Raw genomic sequence first — 21,800 nt, 5'->3', positions numbered from 1 at the left:
CCCTCCGGTTGAGAGGCCCCTCTGCTGCTGTCGCACCTGTTAAATGAGCTATCGATCAGATGCATTGATTAAAGCCCGGACACTCCATGGAGCTGCACCCCCTGGCTGACGCATTGACTGGAGAGCTACTTAAGCATTATATGTGAAGAAGTATGTTTGTTGTAGGGGTTATGAGAGAGTTAAAAAAAAACATTGGGACTGTTTCAAGTAACACAAAAAAAAAAAGCTGGCAGGGAAGCGGGAATTTCAGTAGAATATTGACCTTTTAATTGTTCCTCATGAGGCTAGCAGCAATAAAAGTCCTTAGCTATATCTCCCACATCGCTTCATCTCAAATCACTTGAAATAATCTTGTATGTTCCATCGAAACATTTCACTGAGCAGCACTACAGACGCCTTGGCTGCATTAAATTGGTCATAAAATTTTGGAAATGCGGTACGTTTCTCCCCGAGACCTAAAAATAAAATGTTAATTTACTTCTTTGCTTCTTCTCAAAGTGCAATTTACTTTTTCCCGGAGACGATTAAACTGAAAAGTGGATTTATTCCCCCAGAAAACATGCTTATATACACAGTTATATAAAAATACTGAAATTGGAAAAGAGATGATGAGCGGGGAGAAGATGAGACAACAAAGGTCAAGTGCAGAGACGTGGCGTGGCGCGATATTAATGCCAAGACAAGTAGCGCAGGCAAGGTAACAAAAATCAATCTGCTGGCGTCTGCGCGAATACTGGAGTGACAAAGGGGTTGGGGAGCAGATTGCGCTGCTCCGAGGTCAAGTGCAGTTGTTAAAGCATGATTTGGTAGCACGCCATCATGGTTATGTATTAGCTGGAGAGGATGCGCTACAAAGCACAATACATTAACGGTGCCGATAAAAGCGGCGCTGCATGGATTTCTACATAAGTCTGCTTCTGTTTGCACTACTAAAAGTTTTCCGCCCCTGTGAGTGGAAAACAGATTGGAGTCATTTTAGCCTTAATGTGATTGAGTTCAGGTGTATTTATCACATTAAGAGAGACGGATCGACAGTCTCTTTATATTACCTGCTCGCATCAGGTTAAAGTAGCATTAAAGCCACTTTAATTACCTTTTGGTTAATGTGGATGGAAACCAAAAACAAATGCGTGTCATCTATAATCTCAGGGAGTCCCTGTGAATACAGCAAGTGCATCTTTTACTGCTTCAAGCAGCTCACGGTCGCCGAGGACAGAAGCTGATCTCAGCTGACTGGACATGTTGCGAGACCTCGACAAACAGAGACAATTACACGCACACCTTTATACGTGTAAAATAACGCCACATGCATGTTATCAACTAAACCTGACATGTCTAAATACCAAATTATTCACGGACCCGGGCCACATGCTGGGCTCCACTTAGCTCTGTTTAAAAGGGAAATAATCCAGTTTTTAAATGTTGCAAGACAATTTCCCAATAAAACATGTGGAGCAGAAAAACATCTGAAGTCTCCCTGATTTATTGTGCATACTTAAAATGTATATTTTGTTGAGGGAATTTGCCCAAAACGATTAATAAAGATGTATCTCATCCAATCTATTAAATTCGGTGCTGAAAACTGTAATTTGACTTTTTTTTTTAATATTCTACTGAAACTCTCAAAATGTGCCAAAAAAAAAGGAGGTATGCTTTCATTAGAAAACCTACTATAAAATTAATGTGGTGCATGAGCAGCTATTGCAACTATACAGTAGTGGTGAGTGCATCACAAACATTAAAAAGGAAAATTCACCCGGGAATATAAATCATTTCAGCAATAAGAATAGAGGTAGGCCATCCGTGTTGAACCTGTGTGAAGCTGCACGCCCACATGGAGGAATAAAGCAGTGACAGAATAACCTCTGTCCTCTGTTCCCTGTGCGTTTTTCACTCTGTTGCTCCTTCTCCCACCCTCGTTTATCTCCGCGCTCGCCCGTTCAAAGTTCCAGAGTCACGGCCATCACCTCCTCCTGTAATTTTGCCGGCCTTATTGAATAATCGACAGCCGAGGCGTGAGAATGTGGGTCAAGGACGAGGCGAAAGAAAGAGCATCCATTACTTTTCCTTTTCACCTCAGCCCCTCTTTTATTCATCTTTTATTTGACTCCACTCCTCTTTAGCACCGTATTGATTTTCATTGAGAAGTACTTTGCTTCATTAATAGGGGATAATAATTCAGTTTAATTACATTATTCTCAATAGATAATCATTATCTCCATTGCTCCATATTGCCGTAATGATGCAATAGCTCAAGAGCGGAAAGTCGCCATGTTGTTATCTTAGCTTGGGTATTTAGTATGCATTTGCAGGATGTGGCCTGACTCTCACCTTCGCAGCGAGGGAAAGGGTGGTCCCAGTTGCGGGTGGTGCCGTGCTCGCAGGTGAGGATGGAGTGTCCCATCAGCTGATAACCGGGGAGACACTCGAAGGAGATGGACTGGCCGACATTGAAGCCAGCACCGACGACCACGCCGTATCGGAAGGGCTCTGGGTCCGGACACTCCTGCAGTTCATAGGCTGGGGTGGGGGCAAAAGAAAAGTTAAACACTTTGATTTATCAGTTTCTAACTAACAGGTTGAAAGACAAAACAAAAACAACAAAAAAAAAAAACACAGCACGTTTGCTGTGATGTGGAGTCTGCTGGGGTTCAGTCAGTGCAGCGGATTATTTTCTCATCCAGAACTTGCTGCTTTAATTGGCACTTGACATGTCCGTGTGTGTAAGTATCCTTGGGAAAAACACTAAACCCTAAAGCGCTCCCGACGGAGGTCAGCTGGCGCGCATGGAAGCCATTGACTCTGCTGAGTGACCACGTGTGTTAATAAGACGAACTGGGCACCGACGCTGCCGAAGCTTTAAACATGCTGAAATGAGTGAAGCTTTTTAGCCAGTTTTTTTGCCTCTGCACCTAAACACAGTGAGGTGGTCAGTCTTCAATCAGTTTAAGGATTCTAGATTTGCCTCAACATGCAAATGCTCTGGTTCTGGACAACAGCAGTGCAAAAATCCTCCATTCGTTTCTTTTTCTATCCATAATTCCACTTCATCTCGTGTTTGTTGTTCCTTGGGCTCAACTTCCCACTCAGCCTCCTCCACCACCGCCTTCATACAAGCTTCGAAAGTAAAAATTTAAAAAATAACTGAAGCAGCCAGAGGGAGGTTTGACTTGTACCACAGGAGAATGACACCGCAGTCGTAAGATGCAGTATGGGTAAATAGTTTTGACTTTTTTTTCACACTCTTGGATAGAAAACCAGAGCAGACAGTGAGCCTTGAAAAGCGGAGATAAAAATATAACTAAAGGATTTTATTTCTATGGATCACAGCTTTCCTTTGTAGAAGATAACTCATGAAAATACTGCAAAAGGGGGGTATTTGCAAATATAATGCTTGATTTATATGCTAATTCGCACATAATTATGTAAATGCACAATGCTACCTTTTCGATTTGCTGCCTCGCTTGTTGAATCGGGAAACACAAACTTTGTGTGCCTGTTGCGTTTATAGACGAGGACGACTTATTGCTCGCAGGCATGCAGATACGCAGTGAAGCATTTCATTGGCACGTGGTGAAGCAATCTTTGAAGTGATCAACAATTTTTACTTTGCTTTTAATCGAAAAGAGATTTCTGGAGCCGAAGCATCACAGAGCCAATTTTAAGGCTAACTTAGAAATGTTACGGCTTTACATGAACACGCCTCACGCAGGAGTGACGCTAATAGCACATTAATGACATTGCAGTTGCTGAAATAAACTGAAAGATGACTGACATTTTTTTTTTTAACTAGATAGAATTAATCTCTGTGACTCTGGCTTTTTTATACTGATTTTGTAATTATGACACTTGAGGCAAAGCACTCTGATTATCTTTGTATTATATTAGCTCTGATGACTGTATTCAATGTACTTTAGCTGAGCCACGTCTCGGTGACAGCAGAGACGATATGAATCCCCCCAAAAGCACAACACACACACACACTGCAGTAATTACCAGTTAGATCGGGGCAGAAGAAAGTAACTCATAACACTGATATTGGCTCAGCTCTGCAATTAGCGCATTTAGTCTGGGCGATTATGCGTATTAATAAAAGTATTTATTAACTACTTGAGTCGATTTCTCTATGCGACAAGTCATAATTTTCTCCTCTCGTCTTAAACTTGGGTTTCTTCTTCTGTCACAAACTTACCTTGGTACTCAAACCGGAAACCTGGCTTGTTCTGCGAGTGGTCGCTGTGGAAGTATACGGTGGTCTCGTGGGAGGTGGTGAGAAGGGAGGAGGGAACGTCCTGGCCGCTGAATCTGCCGATCACAGCGCTCGTTTCCAGGGGGCCGTTGCGTATCTCGAGGAAATCGTGGTTGGCTTCGGTGGAGAAGTTCAGGAACTGTATGTGGGCTCCTAAAGACGAAGAGGGAGTGTTGAATTTTAAAGAGCAATTTCATCCCCACTTATCACAAGAGTCTCTCTTTCACAAAGAGCTGCCTTAAGTTCATGAATTCAATCAATATCAATCCAATGGGGCCTCTGTAAGATGTCAGATTCACAGATATCCCACATTTTAACTTATAGGTCTGTTGATAACATCTTACACCCCTTTCACTCCGTATGCAGTGGTATGGAGATGAACAAGAAGCGATTTCTCATCGAAAAAGAAAAGAAGTAACTGCAAACTTAAAACCGGAGTGTCCATGTAATGTTGGCGGACTGACTACACAGCTGGTGTGCATAAAACCACAGATCGGTGCTGCACAGTTCAGCTGGTGGAGGGTTGCAGGGATGTCATACATTGCAGACGGTGTTCTGTTCTTCTACAAATCTGATCTCGTTTACATGTTGCATCGTCGCGGACAGTGGACCGACTGATCTCATAAATAAGGCGTTTTTGGATGAATTCCCACATGGAGTGCCTCACACAACCAAGAATGCATGTGGAAAATAGTCACATGCAACAATACACAGCCCGGTGTGAAAGAGGTAGTAGCGCCAGATACCACAGCACACCTTCAGCGGCCGAGTGGAATCCTCAACAGGTCGGGGGGGACCGACACATTTCTCAGCAAGCGTTCATAATGTTATGGCTGATTGTTGAATCGACAGGTACAAACACTGTCACTCCACAATCTGGCGCAATCAAAGCTTCTTCAGTGTGAAAGCACTCGCGTGATGTGCTGAGAGAGCCTCTCGTGTTGCTCACCGTAACCGACTGGCAGGTAGATTCTCCAGGTGCAGTCGCTGTTGCTAGGGTAGTTGCCAGGGAAACCGGGACTGAGAATCATGCCCTCCATCTCCTCCCGGATTCCTCCACATTGAGCTGGCGGAGCGCAAACAGAGCAAATGCTGATTCACCCACAATAAACCATCACAAATATGGTTCAAATCGATTCTTTGATTCTATACATAAACACCGAGGCTGTTATGGCGCAGCAGCACGAGTCCGAGCTGCAGAACGACATGTGCTTTCTCGTTAAGGTCACACCATCAGCTGATCTGAGATACACTTTTAGATTTCTTTAGGTGTCACGGTAAGACCTGTTAAACTGTGGGAGCTAACTTGAAATGCATCGTACATTTGAAACAGTTTAAATTGGACTAAAATTCATTTGAAGACAACTTTTTCAGACCTGAATAGCAAAAGTCAGCCAGGTCTGATAAATATTTCTACAAAATCCGAAGTGCTCCATCACTTCTTTGAGTTGGGCTATGAATAAATAACAACAGAAGCATTACATTCAGTATTCTTGGTAAAAACCTTGTTTTTTTGTTCCCTCTCACAATTGCTGTCTTCTGTAGCAGCGCGGATATGCGATGACCTTATCTTATTGTTATGAGTGATTACAAAGACGACAACATGTGGAAGACTGGGAAAATTTGCAGAACTTGCTCTGCCTTGAACCATATATGACATTAAATAAATATGGCATGGTAGTATAGACTCAACATAGAGACATTTTGCATAGTTGGAAAAATAAAAGCATGCATTAAAAACGTAAAACTGCATGAGCACAAATACAAAATGGATGATCACACTGTGCATGAGCAATGAAGGACAACAGACATTTTTGTGGATAAAAAGCTGAGCTAGTTCAGGAACCGTGTGCGTCTGTTAACTGAATACCTGTTTGATATTCTTTTCAAATTAAAACCCAACTGTGTCCTATTTGGTGTGTTTGCATTCATCTATGAGTAATGCAAACACTCTATATACCATTTCAGATTTAGATTTGAACTCAGACATAAGCAATTTATTTTCAAAGAAGGACCTGATGCAGTAAAAATTCCATACCGATAATGTGAAAATCTGCCGTTTAAACATGGAGATGAAGCCGCTCATCAAATGGGGTATTTTATTCCCCCATTAAAGAACTTTGAAGCTCTCCGCTTCCTCCTTATATCACATATATATTATTCAAGGTACATGACATCAAGGTGCCAAAGAGCTGTATCTTTTGCTGCTCTTCACCCTTCTCCTTTCATGTTGAACCACTGATAGATAAATGCATCTGTGTGAAATCCAAGCCTAAGACTCAAAGGCGCTATAAAAGAGGTGAAATCAGAAAAAAAAAGGAATGGAAATACAGACTGAAAAAGGTGATGGGATCAAAAAAGATGAAAAGAGCGAGAGATTCTGAGACCAGAATTAGAGAGATGAAAGGACGCTGCAACTAATGGCAAAGAATTATCTTACTCAATAAGAAAAAAAGGGAGTGCAAAGGAAAAAAAGAGCAAACACGGGGAAGAAGATTAAGAAATAAATGAGACAAATAGTCTATATAAGTCAACCGAGAGACGAAGCACGGGGTGCCACGCCATTGTGCTCCGTAACGACTGAGGAAAGGGTTAAATGCTATTCTGTTGTTGCAGAGAAAGCCTAGGGTAATCAGGAAACTGCTGATGCCTGTAAACACGATGAATCTTCCACCGACTTCAACCAATCACGGTGTGCGATGGAACTAATTAGGCAATCGTAGGTTGTTCCAATGCGTGCAACTTGTTTGTCACAGCGTTCTGAGGGGGGGACACTTCGGGAAAAGGAGAAAGAATCTGATGGCATACATGCAGGTTTTCAGTTTGAGATGGTGCATTCATGTGCATCTATTCTTTGATAATCCAGCAGACTCAGCAAGATCGTTTATGGCGTGTCAAACATCAGATCCTTAGGCTAAAACATGGTGCCGAACCACAAAACATTTTCAACATTTCTTACCATTATTTGTAAAAAATGTCATACTACAACAACTAGGAGAAGTCATTTGGTGTAAATATAAAAGTTATTATGTCACTGTTTCACCGATCTGGCCCACTCAAGATGAAATTGGACTGCATGTGGCATCTGAACTAAAATGTGTTTGACACCCCTGATCAATACAATTGAGCCTGCACTTGATGAAACAGTCATGGAAAGATAAATATATTGTTTTTTTACATTACTGCTGATAAAATATCTATAACGATCTAGGTCACTGCCGCAGCGATGGCTGGAAGTTCTATATATAATGTCAGGAATGGCTGTCATGAGGCAAAGGCTCCCAAAATCTGAAAAGACTCAGGAGAGATGTAAAAAGGAAAACAGAGAGGGCAGGACATGCAGAGCACATCAAGTAAAAAAGAAAGTTATTTTTACCTATGCAGAGAGGAGGAGGGTAGTTCCATCTCCTGACAGTTCCTGGCATGCAGGTGATGTGCGAGTTCCCCTGCAAGGAGCATCCATGCCCCGACGTGTGCGCACACAAACACAGAGACAAAAGAGGCAGAGAGAAAAAAAAAAAAAAACCCGGCAAAGATGAATTAACTTGTTTTCCGAACTGTCACTCATCTGTTGCTCCAATTATTTGAACCTGCTGCCTGTCTCCACATGACTTCATGTGGAGACTAAATGACTAAATCCATCTGAAGTGACAGAGGACAACACAGAGGCAGCTTCACAGACAGATTAGGATGATCACACGGAGACAAAAACAGAAAGGGAAAGATTACAGACAGTTCATCGCTGCATTTGCTGTTGCACTGCCAAACTAAGCAGTCGTCTTTATCTGTTCGGTTTTTAAACACTTACCGTCAGCATTTATGAAAATCTAAGAGGACTGATGCAGATGACCTTTCTGGAAATGTGTCTGTAGTTGTAGCCGGAGTCAGATAATGTCAGCATATTTGCATAACTACAGTTCTCTGATTAGCATAAGTGAGTGTCGCACTCCGAGTGTTTCCTGCGAGACCTCTTCAGGAAATCGTAACTGGCCGGCACTCGTGTGCTGAGAGGGGCTGGGACCCTCCAACCCATAGGCTGGCATCGGATGTCCTTCACGTCTCCCGGCAAGCAACCCCGGTTTCAATGCCTCTTTATCCGGTCTACTAATACCTTCGACCTGTTACTATATCACTCTTCATGTGACTATCAACACCCTCCACACAGGCGCCGGCTGCTCTGGCCAGGATGTGCAGCAAATATGCTGGAAAAGGCAGAGGAAGGCTACTACCAACTGGCAGACATGATTTTAACAATTCAAGATTTAAAAAAAATAATACTATTTGAATGTTTTATGAGATAAGAGATATGCTCAGATTGCAAGATCTCAAGGATATGTACAATGTGTTTGGTAAACAACCACGAGTGCCAACTTTAACTTCCGTTTATTTGCAAGAAATCTCAGCGGAAACATCGTAGGTTGTGTTATCGTGAAGTGGAGTTGACTGGGGAGAATCTAAATAAATCATGTCTTTTTTTTCCCTGTTAAAATCAGCTTTTTCTGCCCTTGTCATTCACAGTTTGAGAACCTCAAGTGACAGCTGGTTGTAAACTGGACTTTATCACATATCAGAATGAAAATTCACCAGCAGCCAATAGAGGATACCTTCTGGAATATTTAGACTTATGAAAGCTGTACATGCTTTTTACATTTAGCAGAGTGAATGCAGCTCAGCTCAAACTAGTGCAGATCCCTTATTACTTCTGCCGTTGTATTAAACATTAAGACAAAAATCATATCATCATAAGAAAATAAATAAATCAGATCTTTTTCAAACAAACCTAAAGTGCACTAAAATGTCAACATGAGGCAGTCCATGTAGTCAATCCCAGTTTGTGTTCTCTGACATTTCGCTTTTACCAAGCAGCTCGGTACAAATCCCTGAATGAAGGCAACAGCTTACAGCACAACGCTGAAATATTAATGTGATTTTTATTGTCATTTAAGGCCGAACATGTCTGAGGGGTATGTTACCTGTAGTGTGTATCCAGGCTCGCAGTGGAAAGACACCACGTTGTTCATCTGCAGTCGCTCCCCGACCTTGATGCCGTTCATGGGAACAACAGGCTCTGGACAGTTAGTTAGAGAAACGGCTGAGGAAGAGAAGAACAGAGACAAAAAAGACGAGTTTTATTACGTCTTACTTTCACGCATAATGTGACTCACAATTGTTGCACATCCCCCCTCTCAAAAAAAAAAAAAAAAAAAAAAAAAATCCTGAAATACTCAACTTGTGAGTATATCTGAGACATGAGGGATACACGATTTCCTCACTTACTTTTATACTCCAGTCTGAACCCGGCAGCTGACACGCTAATGTCTGAGAAAAAGTGGAGGTAGAGCTGGTTGGAGGTGCTGTTGAGCAGAGCCGGGACTGTTGTGCCTTGGGGAAAAGATTAACAGTGGAGTTTAGCAATGGTATCTCCTCGATAGGCCGACCATAACTAAGTGCATAAGCCAACGGCAAATCACTGGAGAGCTGCTTCTTTTTCCCATCCGTTGACTTCAGCGTGCGTGTGAGTCTGTGTGTGTGTGTGTGTAGGTGCGCTTGTGCACAGAAAGGGTGGAGAATGTCACCCGATGATGTATAGATGCATTAAAATATTCGGAGAGCAGTTGTGTGATGGATGAACATTTAGATATGCATTATGCCGACGGAAAAAGCCGTATAAAACCGAAAAAAAAAAAACAAGTTACACAAACACATGTTTTCCAGATGTGACCAACAACAGGTTTTAGTTTTTAAAAGGTCAAATTCACGAGTCTCACATTTCTCTTTCATGTCTTTACTTCAGGGCACATCTAACATTTACCTGTCTTGTACCAAGCGCGAACGCACACACAAACACACACTGCACTGGGGAAAAAAAAGAAAAACCTAGCTTTTGTACAAATATTATAAGATCCTTCCTGGGCAAGATCAGACATGTGAGCCTTTTCCCACAACTGAGGCAGGTGCTTTTGTGTATACTGAATTTAATCTCGCAAAGCAACACAACAAGAGCCAAATTAACCCCCTATTTTTAGCACTTTAATTGTTCGGTTAACAAAAAAAAAAACGATATGCGTTCCAAGTCATACTTCCACTTGTCTGAAAGCTGTTAAGACTTCGGTGTTGGCTTTTGGCAGGTGCACATGATCTGAACGAACCGTTTCACATCCAAGGTTGCACACATTTAACAGGTGCACGCATGCACACACACAAACACACAAAACTGGTATCCAGCAATACCTGAGAAGCTGCCAAGCATGGTGTCTGTGTTGTCTCCTCCATCGAATACCTCCAGCGAGTCCCAGTTCTGTTCTGTGACAAAGCTGATTACCTGGATCTGAGACAGGGCAGCGGCGGTGGGCGGGACAGAGGAACACGGTTAATGAAAAGTACAAAGAAGCCTAAAAAAAAAAAATAAATAAAATAAAGGAGGACAGAGCTTAGGAAACCGATCAGTGACGGTCGGGTCAAGAAAGTAGGTGGGCAGCAAATCAAAATGTGCTTTTAATGAGATTAATGAGTTGGAGAGGACATTAAAAAGATTTATCGGTAAATGGCACAGGGAAGGACTACGAGGCACGCTCCTTTGGCTGCTGAATAATCCCGGCTTACATGTGGCGGGCGCTGATACTTCTGTTTGTTAAAATAAATGCGGGAAAAGGAAAACAAAACCTGATAATCAACCATCTCTGTATCTAATGGGTCTTATCCATTTAAAAAAAAAAAAAAGAAAAGAAAAGCAAAACAAACAAAAAACTTTCAAAAACAATTAAAAAAAATAAATATTTTACTCAAACTACAGGAAAGAAGAGATTTGAAAATACATAAAAAGTCCATATTTAATATGAATTTCAGTTCCTTTTTATCTTAGTTTTGAAGGCTCACTAAGGATGTACTGTTGTTACTGATGAATATTAAATTACATATTAAAAAAAGTCAGACACCTTTGGAGACTATGGAAGAGGACTAGGTGTATTATTGATATTTTTTTTTTTAAAAAAAAGTCAGTATTCTGATTGTGAAGTCAGAGTTCCTCCAAATTCTGACTTTAAAGGCAGATTTTTTTTAAAAAGGTGGCCCTAATCCTCTCTGGCAGAAGGCTGCCAGTTTTCTAAAGTCAGACAAACTTTTTCTAATGAACCCACTAAAAAAACCCTCAAAGATACATAGATGTAGTCAGACACATCAAATGTTTGCTGTTGAATTCTGACCGAACAACAACAAAGCTATTCCCATAAAGAACGTTTGAAACTGGAGGAGTATTTCTGAATTGCATGACACCGTCCTGTTGACATCTCTCCAAAACAGTCATTGTCTGAAATCTATTCAATCATGCAGCATTCTGTGTGTCCTCCATTTTTTTTCTTTCTGTTCTCTAGCTGCGCCGCCCTGACTGTTCCCTCTTGCGTTCATTCCTGCGCCCTCTCCTCTGCCTCTGATGGTTATAGATCGGATATGAGCCAATTAAAGGGGCTGTAGGGGCTGCGGCGCACCGGACTCCTGGGGAGACGAGGCAGATCACAGATTGATCTTTCATTAGAGAGCCGCGGCGAATGTGCCAGCGCGGCACCTCGCTCCTTTAAGTTCTCTCCTGGATCGTGACACTCCAATCTAATGTGCCTCTGGTAGCCGGTACAGGGCGGCGACCGCGAGCGAGCGAGGCACACCGGCGAAACGATACGACGGTGTTAAAGAAAGAGAAGTGATGACGGTGGTTTTACAGTTTAGACCCACAGCAGGAAAATCTCTGTAGTGGACACTTTGTGTTTTCGTAACACTACCGGTGACTTGGTCGCAATGTCAACACAAGCTTACGTCTGTGAAAGTGATCCAAAGGGCGTAAACTGTCACATTTAGAAATATATACAGCTGAGGGTGATGCCGTTTGATTTTCAGGGGGAATTAAATTCAGCTCTTGCATACACACTCGAGGTCTGCTCCGCCCGACGGTGTGATGAGCGGCATGCTAAGTGCGCCTGTGGGCCGTCCTGTGTGTTTGACCTGCAAGGACAGTCGGCTGAGGCGAGGGGCGGGGGGGGGAGCTAATAGCTGAGGGACGCCACTGAAGTCATTAACTGGGGAGGCTGAGGCGTAAGCCGAAAAACTTTCTGTCAGGCACATCCGCAGGGACCCCAACAACGCTCCGCGAGGCGTCGTAACACATGCATCAGCGGACGAGAATATGCACGAGGAATTCGCTCCAAAGAAAGACAAGTGAAGTAATTGAAAAGGCAATTTGATAGAAATTGATTTGGGGTTGTAAAATCTTCAGTTTCGTCTACAGCAACCCGCCAAATTAAATTTTGAGCTTCTGTAAAGTCAACAGAAAATCACTTCGCTGCTCTCCTGTACTGGGAGAAGTATAAACACGATAGCTTGATAAAGTGCAAGGTAGCTCAATTAATTAAACTGAAAACTTACAACACAAAGCTTATTAACAAAACACAGAGAGCCACAAAAGGCTATGGAGCCTAATCAGACAGTTTTACATGAAGGAGAATATTACAGCACAGCCTTGAAGATAAGAATAATAAGACAGATTATTGGAAAAAAAAAAACAAACAACAGTGACATGAATGTCTTCAATCAGCTCTTTATCTGTCCTGTTAAGCATGTAAGTGAAGCTGAAAGGGCGAAAAAGCTGATCTTATGTGGTCTTATGTCTGACAGGAAGAAGGTTTTGAAGAAACAGCGTGAAGCTGCTAAGAGGTAATACATAAAATATTTTAAAACACAAAAACACAATCTAAAATTTTGACTTTACACACATAGAATGAAGCAATTTTTTAACTGGGTTGCAGTGACACTGAGAACAGGTTGTTCTTCCTTTTCCTTTTTGAACTTGACTTGCATTTTACAACTGAGCTTTCCAGCAGGTATGTTGAAAGCAGAAACCGTTCCACCAACCTGGATCCCTGATCCCTCAGGAACGGTGATCTTCCACACACAGTTGAGGCTGTTCAGGTAAGGCTCGGGGAATCCAGGAGAAAGGATGGTGCCAGTTCGATGAGTCAGATTACCTCCACACGGAACTGTGGAATAAAAGGAAGAGGCTGACTGCTCATTCATGTCCACAATGTACAGAATGCAGCAGAGATATAGATTTGGAGTTTCAAGGCTGCTGAATGCCCTCCTGCTTGGAGTTCTCATGATCAAATTGTCTGAATCCTGAAAATCGAATCAAAACTTGAATGGAGAACACACCAAACACTGTCCACCTGGCCGTGCACGTACGCAAATAAACATTACAGCAGCCATAATGAGGAATATGTTTCCCAGACTTCACATATTCTCTCCCCAGCTTGCTGTGTGCAGTTCGCATCTGGTGACAGCCGAAGAAGCATCTGCTTCAGCTGTATGCTGTGTGAGAGAGAATGTTCCTTGGTATATACATGTGGAGATCTCCGTGTCTGTGAGTGTGTGTGTGTGTGTGTGTGTGTGTGTTTGCGACCCTGAGCAGTTCCAGCCACCTGCGTACCGCATGGCTGAATCTCACTGTACCGCTAGAGGCGATGGCTGACAGCCCACATCTGTGTCAAGACAAGAGTTTGACACTCAAAGCTTCAAGTGGAGAAGCGACAGAGGCAGGCTTGGAAGGAAGAGGAGTGGAACCACAAACTAGCGAAAGGTAGAGAGGAAAAACACACACTGGGGCTGGCGGAAGCTTCCGACGTAGAGTGTGTAAGACTTTTCACGTCTTACCTATGCAGCTGGGTATGGAGCTGTTCCACTGTGCCAGGGCGTTGGGAACTGTTAAACATTCGATGGCACTCGGTCCCTCGAGCACGTAGCCTGGGCTGCACTCGAAGCGGACCACTGCGCCCACCGCGAAGTTGTTACCCATGCGGCGGCCGTTGCGGGGCTCGGGGACCGAGCTGCACTGGGTGGCACTGGTCCGTGGGACAGCTGTGGAGGGAGGGAAGGGCAGGGGTCATCACAGGTGATCGCTGCATTATGGTGGGTCAATATTCGGTGAAATTTCAGGGAAAATACAGGCTGCTCTTTCATGGTGAAACAGAGTTAGCGACACTGGACCCTGCAACTCCCCACCATGTCCTGTACAGTCCACCCCTCCTAAAACCTGATGGCATTTCTTTATTCACTAATTCCAGTTTCTTTATTATATTCTGGCTAAAGTTTTCGGCCTTACACACACATCTCAGGATGTTTGATGAACTGCTGTAGCTTCAGCTTGCATGGTGTCATCCTGTCATGCCCCAGTTTTTCACCACAAAAGATGCACTCAGCTCCAATTCTGTTCATTGGTTCTATGGAGTCAAACTCTAGTAACTCTTGGTGCTTCCTGTTTTTCTCTGACGGAGTCCCCTTTCTCTTGAGCTGACAGGATGTTCATGTTGAAAACACTGATGTCCTTGCAGTTTTTCAAACTTTTAAATAAAAATAACTCGCTGTAAACTTAACAAAAACTTGGCAGCTTTGTGACATGAAGGAATTAAATGTTGACTCATCTATATGACAAATAAAAAAAAAAAAAATACACCCCAAAAGGGATTCACAGTTCTTCACAGAAGAAGTTGAAACTTGCATTTCAAATCATATATTTATTATTTTGTTGAATACTGACAGCTGCTGCAGTTTTATTTTGGACTTGTGTGGAGATGTTTTTGTCTTAAATGTATTATACTATCCAGTGTGCATGTGCATCGCTCCCATCTCTTTTTAAAGAGAGTTTTTGACCTCGGAAAGTTTTTTTATGCATACATAACAAATAACTTCATACAAATGCGTTTCCCTCAGGTGAATCGTGCCACTTGATCAGTTGAGGAAAGACCCTATGCGTGCGTCCGTGTGATCGCAGTGCCTGAAAAGTTATGCTCTCCAGCTTTTTCTCTGCCTTAGCAGTCCTTCAGTTTACTTACAATGAAATGCAAAACATGAATTATTTATTCATTAAACATTTTCCGGAGATGCCACGGCCGCTGGATATCTGAGGCAAATGTCATTTCTAGTACAAGGAAACTAACGATTAAAAGGAAAAGTCCCTCGTAGGGAAGTAGAAGAGCAGGGGAGCTCAAGCGCAACCTTTTCACGAATTTACTGCAAACGCACACACATACACACACATACACACACACACACACACACAAAAGCACATCACAGCCGAAACTGTGGCTGAAGGTGAATCCTTGCAAAATCACTCAGCAAGTCATCTATTATGAAGGGAGAGCGGGGCTGCTGGAACTGAGGTGGGCGGTGGATGTGTCTGCGCGTGTGTTTCTCACACTCACCCTGGTAGACCAGATGGAATCCTCTGGAGCTGGACTGGCCTTTGGAGGTAAAGCGGATCAGGATTTGGTTGGAGGTTGCTAATGGCAAGGACTCGCCTGAGAAGGAGGCAGTTATAAACACAGATAAAACAGTTAGAGACACAGTTTGAGATGTTTTCACTCGAGCTGCGCCTTCGGTTTATTTCTGTGCGAGCCTGTACAGCTGTTTTCTCAGTACCTAATTGCCATCTAATCGCCTACAGCACTAACCGGCATGTTACTTCTTTCTTTAATGTGCATCTCTGGAATTATCTCTTGAACATCTGAATGAAAGTGGACACATTGCAAATTTTTGAATATGGATATATTAAGAAGTGCCGTTTGCGTACTGCATTGCAGGTAAGTGCAAAAAAGAGGCAAAACCGATCGGACTGAAATCTGCTTGTTGACGTCACGCTTTCACAGCAGAACCTGATGCACGCTTACAGAGATTACCGCCATCTGTGATAGGCACACGTTTGTACATGGGTGCGTTTTAATCATTTAGATTCATCTAATACGTTAGCCTCATGTTTATCGTCAGTGCTTGTGGGATCTCCAACCACTGCGATGTGGTTAATGTTATTGAGAGCATCTTGTTGCGGGTACAGCCGAGCCTGGGACTGCAGTCTGCATTGAGAGCTTCCAAACTGCTTTTCCCCAGCATGCAAGTCATCATCTCTCATATTCTTCTTCTTCTTTCTTTCAAGTTTGTTTTGAAGTATTTCCAATGTCAGGTTAATTTCTGTGCCTTTCCCCAGCTTCACTCTTTCAACTCTCATTGCAAATTGTAGCTCGCAACAGTTCTCCAATTAACTTTCTGGAGAATCTGCAGCTGGTTTAAAAATTGTGCTCCTAGATTTCCAAATGCCATCAGCCCAGCTGCAGAGACCACGCCTCCCCCACTGTGGCTCTGCCAGAAAGGCTGTGTGTGAAATACAGAAACAAATTCAAGGTCTGACTTTTTGCTTGCTGTTGTATGGCTGTCTATAACCAAACTCCTGCAGGACGCTGTGGAAGCAGGACTCTCGGGTCAGCTGCCAAGAACACACGGGGCTGTCAAAATCCAAGCCTGAAGGTGATCAAGCCGTCTTGTAACCCGAAGGTTTTCGAACATTCCGGTTTTAAAATGCCACCTGGGCTTTCTTCAAGTGGTGAAGATGCTGTGCGCCATCGCGAAAACAACACGCCCAGTCTCCTGCTCCCCTCATCAGCTCATTGTGTAATTACACCCAAGGACAACCCCCATGATATCTCCACTGTGGTGGAACATTTGTTGACTGACACAGAACATGATACAATGTGTGAGCGTCTTTGTCTCTGCCTCCGTCTCCTTCTCAGTGTGCTGCTGACTGACTCTCTGCAGCGAGTCTCATTACTCCGTGTCTGCTCGCTGTCACACTGTTGTGGGAGGCAGACGTGCTTAACCCCAGAGGCAACATCTGTGTGTGAGTGTTTGTTAGACTCTCCTGCCTATCTCGCTTTATTTTTTTTTTCCCCTTCATTCTGGACTAGGATGTCTGCACCTTTAAAAACACAGCGTCCAATAGCACGGTTTCTCTAACGTGTCGTCACCGCGATTGTTCGAGTTCCACTGTCGGGCCCCCAAAGGCCTGCTGGGTAGTTTATTAAAGGAAGCGCTGGCTGTGTGCTGTCATGGTGACAGTGTTTCATAATTTGCAGCGCAGGGCAGGTTTTCATCCGGATAGATCAAACATGTGTCAGCATGCAACTTATCAACCCTTTGGCCATTTTCCAGCTCCAAACTACTTTGCCCTTAAAACGATCTTCTGCGCCGGCACGCGGGAGACTCGCAAGGACGGATTAGTCTTCGGCTGGAGGTCAGCGGTTAAATTTCAGTGGAGGCCGCTGGTTCGGTTACAGCAGTCGTAGGGGAACAATGTCAAAGTTTAATGCCCCAGCTGTTAAATGATGACTGCAACAGGTTTTGAGTTAAAAGGAGTCGACCCCCAGGGCAAGGCAGGAAGTGAATTTTATGCTTCATGAATGCATGTACAGCATGTCAGTGGTAAAAAATAAAGTAGCAAACGAATATTAGCAATAAAAGTGGTCAAACTTTAATGGACTCCCAGGTTACGCTTAAAATGACGGTCACAAGAGTGACAATTGCTTTCGCCCCACACTTTCAGTTAAGAAATTAGCATTTAGATAAGACTCCTAGATTTTGGGATTCCGTTATAATGTCCGTCCTGTCTGCATGCTGTCTCTTTTCTAATTCCCACCTTTTATCGTTCATCTACTTTCCTCTGCGAAGGAACTTTCTTATTTCACCCAGTTTGCCACCACTGCTTCCAATAATTCACAACCGTTGCCTTTTCTCCTCAAAAAGAGCGATTTGCCTCAATAGACATGGACAGTAATAAAAACATACCGTCAAACCGCTTTTCTGAGACGGTTTTAATGTGATGTTTTCAAGGTCAGCATAATCACAGCGAACTGCCTTACGCCGGGAACGCACTGGACGCGGAAGCGTAGCGGAGGCGCCGCGCGCGCCGCGCGCGTCTCTGCGCCGGCGCTTGGCTGTTCGCACTGGAGGCGCCTGCGCTCTCCGCGCTGGTCACACATCGGCTGCACTCGGCTCGCTCCGTCAGCTCTCGGTTTTCACGTTTGTTCCCTGTTCCCTCTGTCTCGCTCTGCCAGTATGGATGTGTGTTTTGGTGACCTGTGGAGAGACTTTTTCTCCTCCTGTCCTCTTTTTTTCTGCATCACGTGAATGTCTGTCGCTGTGTGTGTGTGTGTGTGTGTGTGTGTGTGTGTGTGTGTGTGTGTGTGTGTGTGTGTGTGTGTGTGTGTGTGTGTGTGTGTGTGTGTGTGGGTGCGTACATGCGTATGTCTGTTTGTGTGTCCATCTGTCTTGTGATTAGACCCAAGTGACAAATTATAGACAGACGAGCAACACCGCCCGTAACTAATCGTCATTTAATTTGTTATATTTTGAAAATTGACCGGATTCTCTTGCCTTTTCTGTTTCCGACTTCCTGTCTGGTCCGATCTGCTTGATCCAGCTTGACACATGGCGCTCCCGGCGCTCGCGGCTCGCGTGAAAAATAGAACGAAGCGGAGCGGGCGCGCTGCAGAGCGCGAGCCGCGGCGCGCGCGGCGCTCCACTGCGCGTTTGGTGCGGCCGGTCAGATAGGTTAACATGGGAGGCGATCAGAAGCGCAGTGCGCGGCGCTACCGCGCGCGGCGCTTCCGCGTCCAGTGCGTTCAGGCCGTCATGTGTTGAATACTGCGGTTTACCATGATGGCAAAAACTATCCTGCTATTAAAATGCCCATTAAAGTGAATATTACTGTACATCTTGACAGTATGGGACACATTCTTGTCAGGACAAGACAATGTAGATTTTGTTCAAACCACATTGGAGAAATTCCACAAATGTAACAACATAGTGATATACTGTACTCTAAAAACTTATGAAGTTGTAGAATTTGGTAGAAGATTCTAGTTTGAGCCTCATTCCTGCTAGTTAGGCACTGTGTGGGCCTAAACTCTCCCTGCCGGTGCCAAAGTGTGTCAGCTCTGCTCTGCCACGCCTGGTTAGATGAACCTGCCGCCAGGAATCCACAGTTAATACAGCGTCCCGTTTATTGAGCTGTAAACAGGGTTTTCTCGGGCTGTCCTGGACGCAAACCAAAGTAATCATTTTGCTTTTGTCAAGCCACGGGGCCGGCACAGGCCGAGATGGAAGGTTGCCCTAAAACTCTCACACCTTTACACTCAAAGGTTGATCCACGCCTGCACCGGCGTTTTCTCTCCTGGCATTTATCGAATTCGCCAGCCGAGATGATACAACGCAAATTCTGAATTATCTTTTCAATCTCTGCTTGCCACCCTTCTTTCTCATTCATAATTTATGTTCACATTTTCTATATGGGGATGTATTTGCTGTACTTCTGCTGCACTCCTACTCTTATGTGTGCACATGTATGAATAGCAATGCCTTTAAAAGTAGTCCAGTGTTCCCAAAAAAATCCAATTTCTTCATTGTTTTGATATTATCAAGCATTATAGAACTGAAATCTGAAAAAAAAAAAGAGATAAATCAGTTTTCTAGCTTCTATCATCATTAGTCAAAACAGTGTTTGGATACATTTTTTCTTTTTGCTATTCTACATCATCTCATTTCATACAAACGTAGCATGAATGCTGTTGTCACATCGATAATCTACATAAGAGTAAAACCATTGCTGCAATTTGTGACAGTAAGTGGCCATCTATTCTGAGCTTATTTGAGATAATTACTGCACGTTGTGTCATAAAAAAGAGGATCCGTGCGCGCACGGGGCGTATCCAGCTGTTTCAGTGATTTCAGAAGTGGGGAAGTTGAGAGCGCCGCGCGGATAAATGACTTGATGCTGATGAATGCGGCAGCTTGTCTATGAAACTCCATGTGCCGATATCTTGACTTTTTGGCAACAGTGTTGGGTAATACCAATTTAAATGTAGGGACATGCTCCCCCGGTCTGCCTGCTGCTTTGTCATCGCCGTGACTCTTTCAGCAGTTGTTGTCACTATTGAATTGTGTCACAGCTCACTGAAGCCCACCTGCAGCTCTGCCAGCTCCGTCTGTGTCAGCAATTTGCCTCTGAGTTTAAGTGGATGCTCATGAAGGAGATAAGGCAAAAACAACAATTCATTTAGTCCCGTCGTGTCAGACATAATAACTGGGAGATCCAATCTGGGAGGTCAAATTGCGTTTAATTATAAGACAAAAGCTGGTTCTGAAAACGTGTCAAAGAAACCAGGCAGGTGTGCATGAATCCTTGCAGAACTGGAGGAGTGGAAAATGAAAATGTCTGGTAAATTCAGCAAATTCTTCATTTGGTTCCTCCCTGACAAATAGCGCATTATATTGTTTAGTATAATACAAGTAAGACATGTTTTACAGAAGTACAAAGAGAATCGATCATATTTTCAGCTGGAAATGGTACAGGAGCTTTGGTTTTGGTCAAGTTTACACTTTTCCCAAAATAAAGAACTCGGTATGGATGATATTCCCGAATAATTCATTCAATTCAATAAAGGGTTAAAATGTGATTCCTCTGCCAGCTTCTAAAACTATCACTGGCCCTGGTTGTTTCTATTCTTCAGACCTGCGTTAATAATACATGAGTCTTCGGGAGCTCTCAGGTCTTCAGGTGTTCGGCCTCTTAGTCATCCCTAAAGCTGGAACAAGCGTCCACGATGAGACATCCTTTTATTACTGCGGCCCACGTCAAACCGTGGGCAGCCTGTAATGTCAACATGCTCAAAACAAACTCATGAGCAACCCGTTTAAATCAGGCTGATGATTTATATTTATTTATGTGATTCACTTTGGTTTTACCGTTTTTTGCAGATATTGCTTGACACTACTTTTTCTTATATTTTATGAGGTTGTATCCACCCTTTGCATTGATATTTATAGATCTAGTTCGCATTCATGTTTAATCAGAGTTTCTTCATGTCAATCCTTGTTTCTTTTCCTCTTTGTTACATTTTCTGACTCAAGTGTTTCCTCACTGCAAATGTCAGATTTGATGGATCAGTGTCAGGCCAGTTAAGAGTTGTTGAGAAGCTTATTTCATTAATCTCTCTTTGGGTTTGATACCTGCATATTTTCGGGTGTTTGGATGAGTGTTTGTGTCGAAGTACCTGTGTGTGCTCCAGACAATGAGCTGAGGACTCGGGAGTGTTGTGTTGCTCCATCATAAACCTCCACAATGTCGTTCAGAGCTGTCTGGAAGAAGGCGAATTGACTGAAGACCACTGAAAAAGATTTAGGAAAAAAAGAAAGAAAAAAATGACATCAAAGACCTGAAATTAGATAAAATTAGCGACAGCAGCAGCCGCACGGATAGCTCTACTCTTCTTTTCATTCCGAAAATCCAACGGGAAAAAAAAAAAAAAAGTACTCTTTGGTGTTCGCATTCAAAAGAATATCATCAACGCCAATTTCAATCAAAATGTGTTCTTTAAAGCAGGGCGGATAATACCACCAGTTATGACAACACAACCCAAAACTGATATTACAAGAGCGATCAGCAATCCTGTCTGGGCTTGATGGCCTGTCAGTAGATGAAAGGCTTCATAATGACAGCCAATCTGTTGTACAATGCACAGCTAAAGCTCCACTATGGCGCCTTCATCCTTTCAACCCGTCCCTTTTTCCTGCTATTGCGTGAACACATTCAACCCTTTCACACTCGATCTTCGTCGAGTTTGCTCCTGGAAAATATTAGAGGTCAAAGGAGGAGAGCAGAGGAGACAGGGGAAGAGCAGCCGGGGAC

The 21,800-nt window shown here is 43.4% G+C and overlaps 1 protein-coding gene across 1 annotated transcript in view; it reads right to left on the bottom strand.

Annotated features, from left to right (window-relative positions):
- Nucleotides 1–21,800, bottom strand: part of LOC115409775 (CUB and sushi domain-containing protein 1-like) — a 204,277-nt gene that overhangs the window by 40,336 nt on the left and 142,141 nt on the right. Inside the window, 11 exon segments of the mRNA XM_030121052.1 lie at nt 2,332–2,520; nt 4,193–4,402; nt 5,199–5,315; nt 7,626–7,695; nt 9,223–9,341; nt 9,527–9,631; nt 10,481–10,577; nt 13,148–13,272; nt 13,943–14,146; nt 15,490–15,585; nt 21,166–21,279. Coding sequence (XP_029976912.1) covers nt 2,332–2,520; nt 4,193–4,402; nt 5,199–5,315; nt 7,626–7,695; nt 9,223–9,341; nt 9,527–9,631; nt 10,481–10,577; nt 13,148–13,272; nt 13,943–14,146; nt 15,490–15,585; nt 21,166–21,279 — 1,446 coding nt within the window.

Source organism: Salarias fasciatus, chromosome 22 (assembly GCF_902148845.1).
Source record: "Salarias fasciatus chromosome 22, fSalaFa1.1, whole genome shotgun sequence".
NCBI classification, from domain to species: domain Eukaryota; kingdom Metazoa; phylum Chordata; class Actinopteri; order Blenniiformes; family Blenniidae; genus Salarias; species Salarias fasciatus.
The sequence above is the reverse complement of the archived record's forward strand: the minus strand, read 5'-3'. Positions and strand labels throughout refer to the sequence as shown.